Source organism: Rhamphochromis sp. 'chilingali' (genome assembly GCF_963969265.1).
Source record: "Rhamphochromis sp. 'chilingali' genome assembly, chromosome: 19".
Lineage (NCBI taxonomy): Eukaryota > Metazoa > Chordata > Actinopteri > Cichliformes > Cichlidae > Rhamphochromis > Rhamphochromis sp. 'chilingali'.
In genome coordinates, this window is record NC_137946.1 from 10,473,280 (window position 1) to 10,489,461 (window position 16,182).

General features: G+C 40.0%; 1 protein-coding gene across 1 annotated transcript in view; it reads right to left on the reverse strand.

Annotated features, from left to right (window-relative positions):
- Nucleotides 1–14,668, reverse strand: part of gabrb4 (gamma-aminobutyric acid type A receptor subunit beta4) — a 54,369-nt gene extending 39,701 nt beyond the window's left edge. Inside the window, exons 1-2 of the mRNA XM_080866516.1 lie at nt 13,388–14,668; nt 11,308–11,402 (exon numbers count right to left, since the gene is read on the reverse strand). Of these exons, the coding sequence (XP_080722642.1) occupies nt 11,308–11,402; nt 13,388–13,467 (175 nt within the window). The 5' untranslated portion in view covers nt 13,468–14,668. The remainder of the gene's footprint in view (nt 1–11,307; nt 11,403–13,387) is intronic.
- Between the last annotated feature and the right edge of the window lie 1,514 nt (nt 14,669–16,182).

A 16,182-nucleotide genomic window follows, 5' to 3' on the forward strand; every position in this document is an offset into this window, starting at 1 on the left:
CTGCAATGAAAAAACAAAATTGCAAATTTCAAACTATCTTTAAATGCATCACTTAAAAATTACAGTGGATGAAGAGCTTTGGTGGACAGTCTCAAACCATGCTGCCTTTGCTGTCTGGGTTCAAACTATGTTGAGATTATGGTGGGGTAATGTGGCCCAAAATGCATCCATCCATCAAAGATTGTTGCTATTTTAAGTGTTCTAGTTTGTTTTTACATTTTTTGCTTATACGACTTATAAAAAAGGGTAAAGCTTCTGTGCAGGGGAAGTACCAAAACCAATGCTCACTACAGTACTCTGAAAATGTACATGTTTTTTTAGTACTGTAGGCAATCCAGACATGTAAGAAAAAGAATGCACATGAGCAAAAACACTATGCACTGCACAGCACATATTACACATGGAAAATAGCGACTAGCGTACTTCGATCTAGACTTTTAAAAAAAGGCCAAAAGGGGTTATAACTGATATGCAAAAGGCTATATGCAAATGATGCCATCATGCTTTTCACATCTTTGAATTTAGAAAAACATCTAAGAGATGAAATCCAGACCTGTTAAAGTAATTCAAAGTAAATGAATTTCAATTCAGCCACATCATCCAAACTACGAAATATCCTTATGTTATTCTGAAATACACACTTTTCGACTGGTATTGGTACGAACTACTAAGTTTCTGGTACAGCTACATCCCCATACCATGGGACAAAAAAATCAACATTGCAGTACATTGTCTTGTGATACAATAATTAATACCCAGGAACCAAATATCAGGACAGACTCCCCCAAGTTAGCCTAACCAGAGTCTCTATTCATGACTATTGTAGAGCCTTCAGTATTATTGTGGGGTCGTAAAATATAAAGCACATTGAGGCGACTGTTGTTGTGACTTGGCCACTATGGATAATCTGATATCGCCGTGTTGGTGTTGTTCCCACATCATCATGAAAATGTTGTTCCAGGTTCAACATTGCAAGTGACCAATCACATTCTTGTGGCGTTATTCTTTTGCGCACCAAGCCATTCGTGCATTTATGAAATTCCAATGTTGCAAAGAAAATATCAAATCGACTTACCGTTTATTAAAGGGTTACAGTTAGGGTCAGGGTTAGGGTCAGGGTCCGTTGATCGGCGGACAGAGGCGGTTTCTCGCAGCTTAAGTACAGTTTTTTGTTTTACGGCGGTTTTTCCCGAAGTCGCAAAAGTATGACGTCACAACATTCTGATTGGTCACTTGCAATGTTGAACCTGGAACAACATTTTCATGATGATGTGGGAACAACACCAACTAGAGCTGGGCGATAGAACGATAACGATATGTATCGCGATATAACTTTTACTCGATAGAGAAATTAAGCTATCGCGATAGACCTCGCCGCTCTTGTCCTCTTAAAAAAAAAAAAAAAAAAAAAAAGGTCAGCCAATCCAAATTAAGTAACGCAGAGCCGAACCAATCACAGCCGCAGCGTCACGTCGCGTGACTTGTTACGTACAGCACAAGTGCCAAGCCGCACGTGTGTTTGTTTGGGAAGCACCCAGCGGGTAATGGAGCCAGCGCGTAATGGAGGAAATGAGTGTGCCGACTAGAAAAATCAACCGAGCGTGACCGAAGAGAAAACAGATGATGGTTCCAATGCCGGAGAGATTGTCGAACGGAAGAGCCATAGAAGTTCCGTAGTGTGAAGGTATTTCGGCTATTTCAAGTCTGACAAAAAACAGAGTAGCGTGCACTGTAAATTGTGCCGAAAGCAAGTCTGGAAATACAATAAACTGGTGCATGCGTCACACTGTGCGCCACGTTATTGTTTCGGTGAAATGAATTTCTACAATACTGTTACTGTTAATTCTACTCTCTGCAGTGTTTAAATGCTTACATATACACACAGTTACTGTCCCTCCACACATACGACTCGGTTCTGCTTCTATGCCCCAGCTTTGTTTACTTTTTCCCACCGAGGCTTCTAGACTTCTGATTGGCCAACATTTCTGCACGGTTAGGAATCTAGCGCCACCTGCTGCTTTGGCATGTTTATAGCAGCGTTTTCCTTCATTTCTCCCTTTATGTGTGGACGGGATTATTTTTTAAAACGAAAACGGAAAATCTCCGTTTTCAAAAGTACCCGTGTACGTGTGGACGTAGCCTCAGTCTCTGACTGGAAGCGCTAATTCGTCATTCGGCTTTTGTCAGACTAAAGTAACTGTTAAAACTGTTTGAAAAGCTCAGCTATACAACAAGGAGAGATTGAGAATTTCCTTTTAGTTCTCAGTTTATTTGATATTGACAAAAGTTAGTCAGTTTTGTCTGTTCTTCTGTAAAACAAACTAAGATTTATTTTTAGAATTAATATTTTGTTTCTAAGTGGAATTGACAATTTAGTCTGTTTCGTTTTTTCTATTTTGAAACTTAAATGCTTTAGTGGCTGCCTTTTGTGTAGTTTGCAATATTTGCCTTTATTTATCTGAAAAAGTCTCATGTTCCTTAAGTACATCTACCCTGTTGAACTTATTATGGGAAATAAATATTTAAATCAAAACATGCTGCTGATTATTTCACATTTTACTTGTGAGCAACGGCACATTTAAATCTTACAAATATAGTTATTTGGCTTATATCGTGATAGATATCGTTATCGCCTGAAATGAAAAAAACATATCGTGATATGAAAAAATCTCATATCGCCCAGCTCTAATTTCCACTGGAAATGCCTTTTGGTTAAACTGTCAGCAAGGAATTTCCATTTGCACTGTTAATTTTTTATATTATATAACTTTAATGCACATAAAAAAAACAACTGCTTGTGAAAAGTGAAAATACATTGATGTTTTTTTTTCCACTAATAAAATTGTGGAGTTGTAAAGTATTTTGTCTAGTGTCAATTATATCGTCAGTTATATCGTTATCGCAAATTTTCAAATGTATATCGTGATAAATATTTTTGGTCATATCGCCCTGCTCTAACACCAACACGACGATATCAGATCGTGCTGGCCACTATATACACTGAATCAAACTGAATTGAAATGTACTCCTTGTTGAGTCCTTTGTTTTGTTTTTATTTTTTAGATAAATCAGGGCAAAGTAAATGATGTTAAATAACTTGCAATAAAGAAAGAAAAAAAATCACAGTATATAAAATGGTGGCAGGAAAATCGGGCAGGTAATAATACTGTCACATTTTTAAACTGCATGATAAGCATATACACAGACAGACACACTTTCCTTGTATCACAATATTGTCACCAACATGATAGCACGGTATCATGACTTGCTTAAAAAATGTTTTCTTGCTGTTGCTAGAAAATACAGTCACTACAAGGTACCACCAAACAGTATTATAAACTTATTATGTGACTGATTATGAGGTCTGTTAAGAAACAGTTTGGGTAATTCACATACTACTTTTTTTTTTAGGGACTATCACTTTTATGAAAACCTACATAATAAATGATGACGTCATTGTGGAACACGTTAAAGCCATGTGTCAGAGAAGCCGTGATTCAAAGTGTGGCCTGTGGTGCATGACTACCAAGGTTGGCTGTGTTATCCAAGATAAGCAGCATTTGTAGTCAAGTTTTATTGAAGTGTCGGACAACTTGACTGAGAAAAAAATGATTTAATGCGGAGACATGCAATTTCTCGAGCACACTTGAGTGTCTTTGTGTGCATGCATGCAAGGCTACGTAAATGAGAGAAGGGTGAGATAAAAGGGTGAGCCGGAAGAAGAAAGGCAGAAGAGATGAACAAACCATGGTTTTCAAACTGCAGATAAACTGAATTTCTGTAACTTCTTTGATTTATCACCTGTTTATCGGCATACAATGTTGCAACATACAACAGGCTATACTGGCGAAGGGTCAGGCTAATGTTGGGATAAACTGTATAATAAATTGTAGCAGCTGTAAACAGTCTTCTTTCTTTCATAAAGGTGGAGTGGGTACACTATCTGGAACACTTTTTAAATCTGGCTTCTTGAATATCTCCTCATGGTCTCCTATCCATTCTGTGAGGCATTGGTATCTTTTTTTAAAAAGCAACCATTCGAATGGCTAAAATTGTGTATGCGTAAAGGCAGGAATGCGCATTCTTTTCGTCAGTTTTATAAAGCCATGCATACACATGACCCTCTTTTATAAATCTCAGCTGTTGAGTAATTGTACGCACAAGCAGAAGCCTGATTGATTTAGCCATAAGGGGATGCAGACACTCCCTTAATTAATCATTTACATATAAAATCAACAAGGAAGATGTGCAATTTTGCAGAATTTGTAACAGCGACAAATTAGACAAAGAAATGAAATCACAAACAGGAAAAAGGTGTATACTGGATCTTTAATGAAAGTAATATGCCAGACTGATCTATATAGCGCCTGCCTGTCAGCAACAGGGGGCGATCTAGCTCATGCACTGAATAGCGGAAAGGCGTTGTGGGGGCAAGGAATCATTGTGAGTGCGAGGGGCAAAAAACTGGAATGTATTAACATGCTGAGCATCGCAATGAAATCACAGAAGGAAAGATAATGTTTGTGAGAATAAAATTTCTACAAGATGAGCTAAAATCAGGCAGTAATGAAGAGCTGCATTCATTTTGCTGTAAAGAAACCTCAGAGAGTTCAAAGCCCTGAAGATGGATGCAGACGTTTCTCAGTTTCGGCTTGACAGAAAGCTTTACAGCCCCTGCACTAGCTGTTTGCTAATTCTCTACCTAGCTAAAGTTAGTTACATTACTTGGCATTCATTTGCTTTGGTCAAACTTGTCTTTTAAAATTTGAGTCTTAGCTTACAAAGAAAGCTGTTGAGTTGTTTTCTAAAAGAAAATCTTAGATGCAGAGAAAAAACTAGGGCTTCAGTCACATGGGCCTAAAGACCAGTCTGTGATAATCTGGCAACCACTGGTGGGTAGGGAAGAAGGTGTGTTCCCAAGTTGGTTGGCAAGTGGCTGATGGCAATTGCTGTAAAATTGATTTCTAAAGCTCCCATCATGAATACCTAGAAATTGGTTGGTGGCCCCCTGTCAATCATGGGTCATTAGGAAAAAAATGTTGACTGCTGAGTGCTTGGTAGAGGTTACCAGTAGTAGTGAAGTGATATCAGTCACAAAGTGGTATATAGTGCATCACAGAAAACAGAGATCTAATTGCTTTGGTCACTAGCAGATTGCCACGGTTGCCTGCAGTTTGTAAGGAAGTCCTCACTTGTCTGCAAACTCTCAAGGCAGTAGTGAAACTAACTGTGAAATGTGAAAACCGGAAACAGAGAAATGTTTTGTCTGCAATAGTAAGGCAGACATATCACACAAGTCTAGTAGGGACCAAAGCAATTACAGAGACATTTTTGATGTGGAACCCTTGTGACTGGTGGTTGCCAGAAAGTCATCAACCATTCTCTAGGTCTTTTTGACTGGACCTTGAACATGTCATTGATAAGACTTCCATCCAAAACAGACCAAACCATCAGGATTTCATAGCAATCGGCATACACATTAGAGCAATTCTTCACAATAAAATCATGTTGTCTAAAAGGACAACTAAAGAGAAGAAGTTCTGGAGATCAAAATGTGTACATGAAAAGGCTGCAATAAGGAAGTGGTCTATTGCTGTCTTAACATTGTTGCAGCCAGCAGAAAGTGATTGGAGGATTCAATGGTCTTCTGCTTGACAGGTAGCTCTGCTCGCTAACTCGCTACCTAGTTTGCTAATTCAGTCAACTGGGTGATATATTCAATACATTCAAAATGGTAACCAGCACAGGTCTCAGTATAGATGATGATAACCAAAAGTAATCTTCATCACTGTGACCTTTTAAGTCTAATGTCTGACAACAGTCATGGTACCAGATACATTGTTGTCGGACTGGTGCTGCCACCGCTGGCAAAATGTGAGAGATGTCGAGCAGAGAGTGCAGAGAGAGTCTGGCACCTCCCGGGCTCTTTCAGATAGAAATTTGACACTTGTCATTAGATGCAAGAGAGGTGTAACCATTCTGGACCATATTTGCATCCATATTGCACCCACAAGATTTTTTGCATAGTACATTATGCACAGTATAAATTGAATGTTCTCATACTCAGATATTTTACACACCATAGCATGAATGTCTGTTCTTAGACATGCTGACCTTTGTTTTTAAAATGATGTCTACAGCTTATGATAATAATCTAGCAGGTATACTGAATGTAAAGCAATGAGTTCTGTAAGTTCTCTGGGCCCTATTTATACTTCATTTCTTTGTGAACCTGGTAGTATTGTGGGGTCAACTGCAGGAAAAAACAATCTCAAAACTCGCCAGAGTACTTTACCATGTGCAAAAATACCTTGCGCCCAACAAGTATCTTGAGATCAGTGGTCTTCTTGATAGCTGCAATTTTCTACAATGAACCTTTACCAGTTACAAGTCCACTGTGATTATTTACTAGGTACCTGATCTATTGCCTTTTTTCAGGCATGACACAGACTCTTTGGCTCTTCAGCACCTGCCCCAGGTTTCCAAGGGGCTTTGCCATTGTAACCTATATAATCAAAATGCTGTCAAGGTGCAGAGGCGCATGAGGAATACCTTGCAGCAGAGCTTCCCGTGTTCACTGAAAAATGGGGCTTACTGTCAAAAACACTTGGTCAAGAGCAGCCGACCATGTGCCATGGAGAGTCAACTGTCTGTTTTCCCCAGCAGGTGATCTTACTGATGAGTTACTTCACTCCACTGGCTCAGAGTTCCAGTCTGCGAGATTACTCTTTGATTCGCTTGATAACATGCGGCCAATTTCAAGAGTGTTGGCATTCTGTAGCATACGATTGGCATGTGTTGAGTGGTTGCACCCGAACAAAACCTGCAATGATAAAATATTGCTAGCTTAAGGAAGCATATCTGTCTACAGAATGCTTTGCCAGTGAGGCTGCTTTGGAGCCATTTTGGTTCTCCTTCTTGTGTAGATTTTGATGTTACAAGCTACTCTGAAAGAGTGAAAACATAGACGCTAGATGCACTGTTACCTGAGAAAGACTTAAGACTCTCAAAGATCAACTGATCACTCATAATTACATGTACTAGACAAAGAAATTAGTATCTGTATATTAAGATGAAGTCTGGTGCTGCAGTTAAAAAAAAATGCAAATCATTTTAGGTAATTGTAACAATTGCAAGTCTTCAACAAGCTTAACCGGCTTATGGATTTGAAAAATAAATGCATGTGCATCCACAGCCCCTGCTCCTCTCGACAGAGTACTAAATCATTTATCAGATTTGTCAAATGGGATGGTTGTGGAACAGTAGACGAGTGTAAATGTTACATGTTCTGGATCTGATTCTTGTACCTGTGGTTAAATATGAAAGTGGAAAAAATATTCAATTTCCAATATTTCTTTATTTCATTATGAATAGAAGAAAATATTTCTTTTAAACCCCCTCATTCTTATGATAACATACATCTCTTTCAAATGTAATAACCCAAAACATATATAGTCAACCAAAGCCCTCCATGACTATTTCTAGTATTTTTGCACTTACCTTGAATTTCCCAACAAATATTTCTATGAAATCAAAGACAGGGACTACCCCAACAGAAGGTGCATCATCATCACTGAATCATGATAAAGACCAACCAGTTTTAGAAGATATCATTAAACACATGACCAACACCACTGTGCTCCAATAACTAATAAAGCTTTACTGCTTCAGTGGTTGCTCTTACTCCCTACAATGTCTGTGAACTTTTAAAATGTATAGTCTCATTAGTGTGTCCTATTTTCCATTTAGTATGTGTTCAAGCTTTGATTCTCTTTGCAGATTTACTAGTATCCCCAAATTGGGCATATTCCCAAAATCCACTATTTTCCGATTAATTGTAAGACACTGTCATACATCACTGTGAGTCATCTGCCTTACATGAACAACACACCTAAACAAGTCCACACAACACTTTTCAGTATGCTGGAAAGTTCTCATGGAATGAGCACATTTTAAGAAAAGCATTTGAATGCACCATTTGCTGCTTAGTTCAAGCTAGTTAGAATCATTTAATGTCATTAAAACTATGTTTCATCCTTATTTCGTTATAATTCAACATTAAGTGGGAAAAGATAGACCTCATCAGTATCAATGCAGCAAATAAGCAAGTACTGGTGGCAGACGCTGTGAAATGCAGCTGAGCAGCGACACGATCAACCAACCGTCCATTTTTTGGTAACTTGTGAGTGTTTTGTTTTTTTAATACAAGACACAGATTTCCGTACAATCAGGTCCTGGATTGAGTAGCAGCAATTGCATTGGTATGAAAACACAACTGATTCAAAAAGAGCAAATGTGTTTAAAAAAATATTGCTGTGCTTAAAAAATGATTCTTTCTTTACCAGGTCTGCAATGCGCTGGCTGAATTTAAATCAATGTAATGCATCATTCAGAATTGCGATCGAAAAATCAGCACTGTTACCATGGGCGGTTTGTTAGGCGGTTACAACCGAGGACTACAATCCAAAGAGAAGACACGCACACCCTTTTTGCAAGAGATCACTAATCAAACTGTTTTTTCTGCAAAATTGAAAAACAGTAATAGTAATTCAACCAATATCATGATAGTATAGAAGTAATTTGGGACTGTTGAGCTATTATCTTTAATTCCAGTCGGTTCACAGATCAATGGGAAGAGGAGAGCACTGTTCAAATGGAATGACTGCAGAGTGGACTTTCCATTTAAATAAACGATCTGAATAATATCACGCATCATCGTCCTATTTCTGACCACTCAGTGCACAAGCTTTTTCCACCAACATACACCTCTGGGCTGATCTTTACTTCTAATATGGGTGTTGGCCAGGCCGATAGCAATCACACTCACTGTCCTGCATTGTGCCAAATTAAAATCCTCCTTCTTGAATCTCCAGTGCTGAAGGTCATCAGCAGCAGTAGCACAGCAGAAGCAGCTGAGTGATGTTGGAAATATCAAGACATGATGGACTACAGCTCTCTGGCCCGAGGGTAAAGCACAGCTACTCCCTGCCTGGGATACTCACTCCTTAAAACTTGCTCTACTTACTCCAACACATTCGCAGCTTGCTACAGAATAGCAGCCTGTGACTAACAAATCTTTAGGCAATCAATATCAATATAGATATTTAATATCATTCAATGTCGAACCAGAAATCAAGGCAATTACTTGAATTGATGGTAATATAGAGATAAAAGAGGATGCTGCAGTGTTAATCCATTTGTTTATTAATTTAAAACATTGCTGATTTCTCAGCTGCACAAAAATGAAATCATTCACATAACACAAAACGCTGCCTATATCTTCTTAACATTGAACATTTCGGAACAGAAACCTTTATTTTTATTCAAAATCTATGCACAAAATTCCTGATTATATTCTGATATTTAATACATACTTTGGTAATTCGCCCACAAGAGATATGCGATGGGAATTATGGCATTGTGTTTTTATATATTATGTAAGTCATTATGGCGAAGTAAAGTGATTGTTGCTTGCTTGCCAATTCGACATGCCGAATCCAGCTTTTTTTGTCTTTTCTGACCTTTAACAACAGCAAAAACGCTACACAGATTCAACAGTTCTTGGTCACATTTAATTCTTTTGTCTGCTTTGAATGGCGGAACTGGTGAGCTACAAAACTGTTGCTGGTGTGCGGGACAATAAGGATGAGTTCAGACCCGAAACACTCTTCAAATTGCTGCCAACTGTCATGAAAGCACAAATTAAAACGCCAGAGAGAAAACACAATAGACTTGGCATTTGCAAGCACCAGCTACACAGCTATGGCGCTACATAAATGGGACCGAGGAATGTGTGAATCTGTTGCAGAAACATTGACTTTGAAACATTTGTTTGTATTTGAGTGATATTTAATATTGTCAAACGGGGCTGGGTCTTGCTGGGTGATAATATCCCAACTGAAATTGGCTGCAAAACTAAAATGAAATGTGCAATGTCCAAAACTACTGCTAGGCATAACGAGCTTGTTTCAACAGTCGGAAGCAAAGTGAAAATGGCATTTCGTTGCTGCTTTGTCTTATTTCCTTTCACTGAGTCTTTGAAACAACTCTGGAATGGCAGCACTCCAAAACACAGAACAAAGACCTAACCTCAACTATAACATAGCATATTTAAAAAAAAAAAAAAATTCTTTTCTTTTCTTTTTTTGTTTGTTTGTTTGTTTGTTTGTTTGGGTTTTTTTGTTTTGTTACAATAGCTAACATCAGCCTAACGCATCTTGGCACATAAGCCTTCATCAGAGCAGCCAACCAGACGAAGGTTATATGAGGAGGCACACCTGCTATATGTTTTTCACTGCTTGCTCTCATTCTCATCAAGTGTAGTGTAGTCACAGGGCTGACAAGCTGCAGCCTGCAGCATATTTTAAAAAAGGTACTGGTGAACAGTGTGCATCTATTTAATAAGCGTAATTTAGATCATGTATGTTAAAGAAAACCACTATCAGCCAAATAAGCCTCCTAAATGTATGCAAATGTATGTCTGTTTACATTTGAAATGAAATTCAATCAAATCTACAACCCTGAACATTTTTTACAGCAAAACAAAAGCAACGCTGCCACAGCTGGAAATGTTAACTTTATGTTATCTCAATAACTTAAATGTCAAAAGGAAACCAACCACTGGCTTTTCATCCTGTACATTGTAAGTACACATGATCTACTTAATTTGCAAAAGAAAAGCTTTAATTCTTATTGATTTTTTTCCCCCAAACCTTCATTTTACACAAAAGAGACCCAACGAATTACCTATTAAAGTACCAACAAATTAATATAGATTGTCCAGCTATTTTCATACTTCCGCTTTAGTTAAATAGCTTCAGTAAAACAATCACTCTACGTAGCAAACAAGAACGAGTTGTCCTCCGTGTTGTATACTTTAAAGAATCATAAAAGCAAACATTATTGTAATGAGCAAATGCATAATTTCCAGTAAAAGTTAATGGGCCAAATGTATGGCGTAATGTGCAACGCAGAGGCCATAAAACATCTCTAATCAGAAGTGCATTCAGAAAAGTATTGAAAATCAGTGCATTCAGTCTGCCAGATTTTAAAAGACATAGCGTTTGACGGCTCGTCTCCATGTATGCCCTACTTCTAGAGGAGCAGCCATCTTCGATTATGTGGATAGATGCATAGTAATGACATGGTAGCAGTCACTTCAAAGCTCATCCCCATTTCTTTTTTTTTTTGCCACAGGCCAACTCTTCGGCAGCTCTCGGCTTAGGGATGACTCGTAGATATCATCATGACCAAACCTTGAATTGTTAAGACCCTCGACCCATAAACAGATGTAATCATGACACGTACCTCCAAAATCAGGCCTTAAACGGATGTCATATCCCTTCAGCAACTTGTCCACGGTGGTCTTGGCCACAGACATGCCGGCGCTTCCAATGGAGGAGCTGGAGGGGAGGTGAAAATCCAAGAGGCATTTTTAAGCAGCAAAAGCAGAAGTGTCCAATACTTTTATCACAAACATTACGCATCTCTGCAGCACACCTACTGAGTGATAGTAGCCTGAAAACTGTGCTGCACATACTCTATATTCCTTTTCAAATGTCACATTTGAAAAGGAAGCCCTGATAAGGTGTTAGCAAAAGGGCAGAAGGGGACTTTGGATGTTAAACAACACCTCGCTTACAAATAATCCCATCCACGCGTGCATCCCACGTCCTTCAAAGTAAACATTATTTCACTACCAGACTCCAGATTTAATCAAAACGCAAAGAAAATAGCACTGCAAAGAATTAAATCCATGCAGATGCTTTTTTATTTTCTGTGTTACTCTGAGGTGCACCTGATAAAATGTTAAAACAATCCCATGTTTGTATCATAACTGGAAATGCTTGAAAAACGTGCTTTGCATTGTGCATTATCCCCCTCTGCCCCACCTACAGCATATTCATCAAATCGGTTGAGGGGGTGCAATGATGGTGCACCTGTCAAACGTTTTATATTGATGCCAGTCCTTCAGAAACAATGGTGTTAAGTGTAACAACGTCACAGTTTATTTGACTCGCCATCAGCTAAAAGCCCAGCGTGATTCAGTGGCGTGTGTTTTAATAAGCACGAGGTTATAGCAAAAAGCCTCCCATCGTGCCGTCAGAAGCACGGGCCTCATCAGTCTGAGCCCGGAGACAGACCACCTCTCCCAGGAGGAACTGCATAGTCCACTCTAGTCTGAGTGGCATCTATAACATTGGTGCCATGACCTGCATCACCTAGCAGAGAGCAGCTCTCCAGCTGAGGTTCCCTATTACAAGGAAGGGGCTGAATGAGTGTAGAGGGAGGGTGTGCATGCATGCGTGTGTGAGGGGGGTAAATTGCTCCCTTGGTATGGCAGGAGCACTACTGCCCACGGCTCAGTCAGGGAATCACTGTTCAATTAGCTCATAGGCAGTGCAGCTGTTCATCAAGCTGGGCAGTTGCAGGGCCGGAGGGTTTGACACCTGACAGCATCATGAGGGAATCTGCAAAAATCAAACCCTTTCATTTGCTTGGGTCAGACTATTGTAATGGAATCAGATGTCAAAAGGTGCAGCCCAGTGTTCTCAGTGAGCATTTCACTCTCATAAGGGAAGCTGCAGGTTGCTGCAGACCATGAAAAAGGAGTAGGCCACAAGGGATGAAAGCTACATCAGTTCCTCTAAGATCAAAACAACTACGGAACTGATCAGGAGACTGACACTGAGACGTTATCCATGAAGTCTTGTGCAGTAATTTGGCAATGGTGTAAACATTTAAAAGCCATGGCACATGAATTAAAAAAAAAAAATACGTTGCAACGTTAAAGGGCTACCCTGTCATCTATGTGGAGAGCAGCAGAGGATGACAACCCGCCAGGATTCCTTCTCAAAATCAGATTGAAACACGTATATAAATATACAAAAAGGAGCAAGTGGGCGACAGCAGTATGAATACGAACATTAGTTGGCGTTGAAAATTAAAAGGGTTTTGCTTGCTGGATACAGTGCTGTAGTTCACAGCTGCGGACAGCTGCTTAGAACAGCGTAATCAATCGATGATCGGCTGATTGATTGTATCGCTTAATCATCGCTCAAGCCTACAGTGCCTACTCAGGGCTGTCATTTTACACAGTCTCCCCAGACAACACACACACACACGTATATCCCCATTTTGATATCGGGAGTAGGTTACGTTTCACAATGGGCTTCTGGTTGTGCACGCGCATGTTTTTACGCTCGCGCGCGCCAAAGCGCCGTCTAATAGGGCATATATCGGCAGCAATGCCCCTAATAAGTAGGCCTGGGTACCCCGTTAATGCGATTTGCCACATCTGAGCCTTTTATTGACCGGTAATCACGTCTACGGGTGTGACAGTTCGTAATTTCTTTTCTTCTTTTTCTTCCAAGCGACATTTTCTTACCTTTGAACAAAGCATACGAAGGACAAAGCCGCCAGAGCAGAGAAAATTCCACATAATTTATCTTCTTGGCGACCCAACATCTCCACAAATCCTTCTATATAGTTCCTATAATCCAACCGGTCCAGTGGTCCTCCCGAAAATGCACAAAGTAAAAATCGGCAATCAAAAAATAATTGCCTTTTAAAAATGCCGAATAAACTAGCCTACATCTATGCATGCGATGTCTTCATTAAAATATGCTTTAGGGATGGGGGTAAAAAGAAAAAGAAAAGAAAGAAAAAATCTGGTAATTGGCCCCCGCTGCCTCTTCCCCGGCTATGGAAATCCGTGCAGGTCACAGAGCCCCTCGACCAACACCAGAAGATCAGACATCTTGCTCAAAAAACGGCATACCTAATACTTTTAAAAAGTGATGACAAGTGTTCTTCCCCCTTAAAAACAAACAAACCAAACAAACACGGGCATGAGTGACTGAGCAGCAGCCTCTTGACGATCAAATTGGTGGATGAAATTTCCCAGTCCAAATCTGCAGATGAGGCATGGTTCCAGCGATGCTCTGGCGCCAGACTATTCCACAACGTGATGTTGTTAAAAGATATTTGTTTGAGCTTGGAAACGCGCGTCGTCTGGAGGGGAGCGGTGGGTTTGTATTACAAAAAAAAGAAAGAAAAGAAAAGAAAAAAATTAAATCTTCATTCCCCCGCTTCTTTTCTTTTTTTTTGTCTTCCCCCTCTGTTGTTGCTGCTGCTGATGATGATGATGTAGATCAGCGCAAAGTCACTGAGGGGAAAATGCACATTGAAAAAGCACTGGGTAATATCTGATGCAGACGTCAGAGCAGGCTATATCACTCCTCTGGTGGAGAAAAAAATTAGATGCCGAGAAATATGGATGGCCCCCCCGATACGCCAAATGCAATGTGTCACAACGTCGGATTAGCCTACATGTTAAAGACGCAAACCTATTCGAAAAGTCCACTTGCCTCCGCTGCCCGGCGTTAAATGGCGCTTGAATACGTTATTAGGGTCCGGTGGTCTTCTCCTAGAAACACCGAACCAATGACCAAAGAGATATGATGAGGGAATCTCGTCTCCTGTGTTTTCTTTCTGTTTTTTCTTTTCTTTTCTTTTTGGATCTCTGCTTTTAAAATAAAATAAAATATCCTACTAAGGGGTGAGGAGGGAGGGGGACACCTAAGGTGAATTCCTTAGCGACAGGCTGTTCATGCGCTGAATTGTCTCTCTGAAGCCCATTAGGATGCTGGAAGTGTGTGCCGGTGCGTTTCCGTGCGTTTCTTCCACTTTGCCACATTTCTGAAACACGCGCACTTACGCATGAAGGCGCTCACCCACACACAAGTCATGCATGCGGGCACACTCGCGAGCGCACCCACGGCATGGAAACACGCACGTCGAATTTATTTATTTATTTCATTCCTCTTCAGCATGTTTTCCCCCCCGTATTAGTAACATAAACACTGGGAAATTGGCAACACGCGCACACCACAATCGGAGAATCACACGAGCTTGTGTTTTATACAGAGGAAGAGGTATTCTTCAGGGATCTCTGTGCTGTCCAGTTGCTAGGCAACCCAGCCAGCACTGATGCAGTTGTGGTGATTCGAAGGCTATGCGCAAAGGCTCGTTTAAAGGAGCAGACCCGGCTCTGTCGCCGTTGTGGTGTCAGTGGGACAAAAGCAAACAGCGACTGATGAAGCTGACCACCGAGGCATTTGTGTTACATTAAATGCATGCAAGAACGAAATGTGGTGTGACTCGGGGTTTCGCACTGTACTTTAACCGCCTCATCATCGTCATTGTCATGGCCACAAGCACTGTCACGAATAACCAGGCAACCAGTCTCTAGTTTCTTCCTTTCTTGCTTTTTTTCTCCTTTTAATGTCTTTTTCAGCACACTCAAAGCATTTGTTGCTGCTTCTGCCTCAACTCTGCTGTCCTCCATTCTAAGGAAATTTCACTTTGTCCCTCCCCCACAGGTGATGTCACAGCACTGAGCCAAAAGGGTAAGGAAGTGGCAGAGAAGGAAAATAGTTATCCCGTTTAATCTCCTATTTTAACCGATGCTTAAATGTACACAATAAAGCATGCCACTGCTGTATTTTGGCTTTAGCTTCGGAAGAGACCATTGAGCGGCCTGTCTCTGACCATCATAACCATCATCGCTATTGCATCGCTATTTATATACTGAGTAACACCAGATGCATTCAATTATATAATAAATATTCTAAAAAAGACTTTGGTAAGATCATGACTGACTGTGACCTGAAACCCAAGGGCTTGGCAATTACGACTGGCTCTCACACACACTCATACTTGTTGCATCACAGGAGCTGATAGTCAGACAAGTGTGATGGCTCCAAATCTGGTGTAAAGCATCTGATTCAGCAAACTGAGTGTTAGTTTGTTCATGATGTTGGAAACACTTGGCAGCTGAACACTAGTTTTGTTTTGTTTTTCTGCAGAATATTTCTCCTGTCATAAACCTGGATACTTGAGAAGTGATTTTGAATGGCCCTAAAAACTCATATTAACAATAATTGGACATTGTTTCTCAGGATCATTTAATGATCATGTCTGTTATTTTTTTCTTTATCAAAAAAAATGAAAGTATAACAGTGATACAATTAGAGTCACTAGTTTCCTCATTATTAGTTTACGAGTACAAGATGATTGTAGATGTTCTAATTAATGATTAATGCCTAGCTATAGCTTAAGGTTGATTTTCAACTGTACATAAAAGAAGCAAATCCTCCATTGGGAAAGTGAATCCTGTAA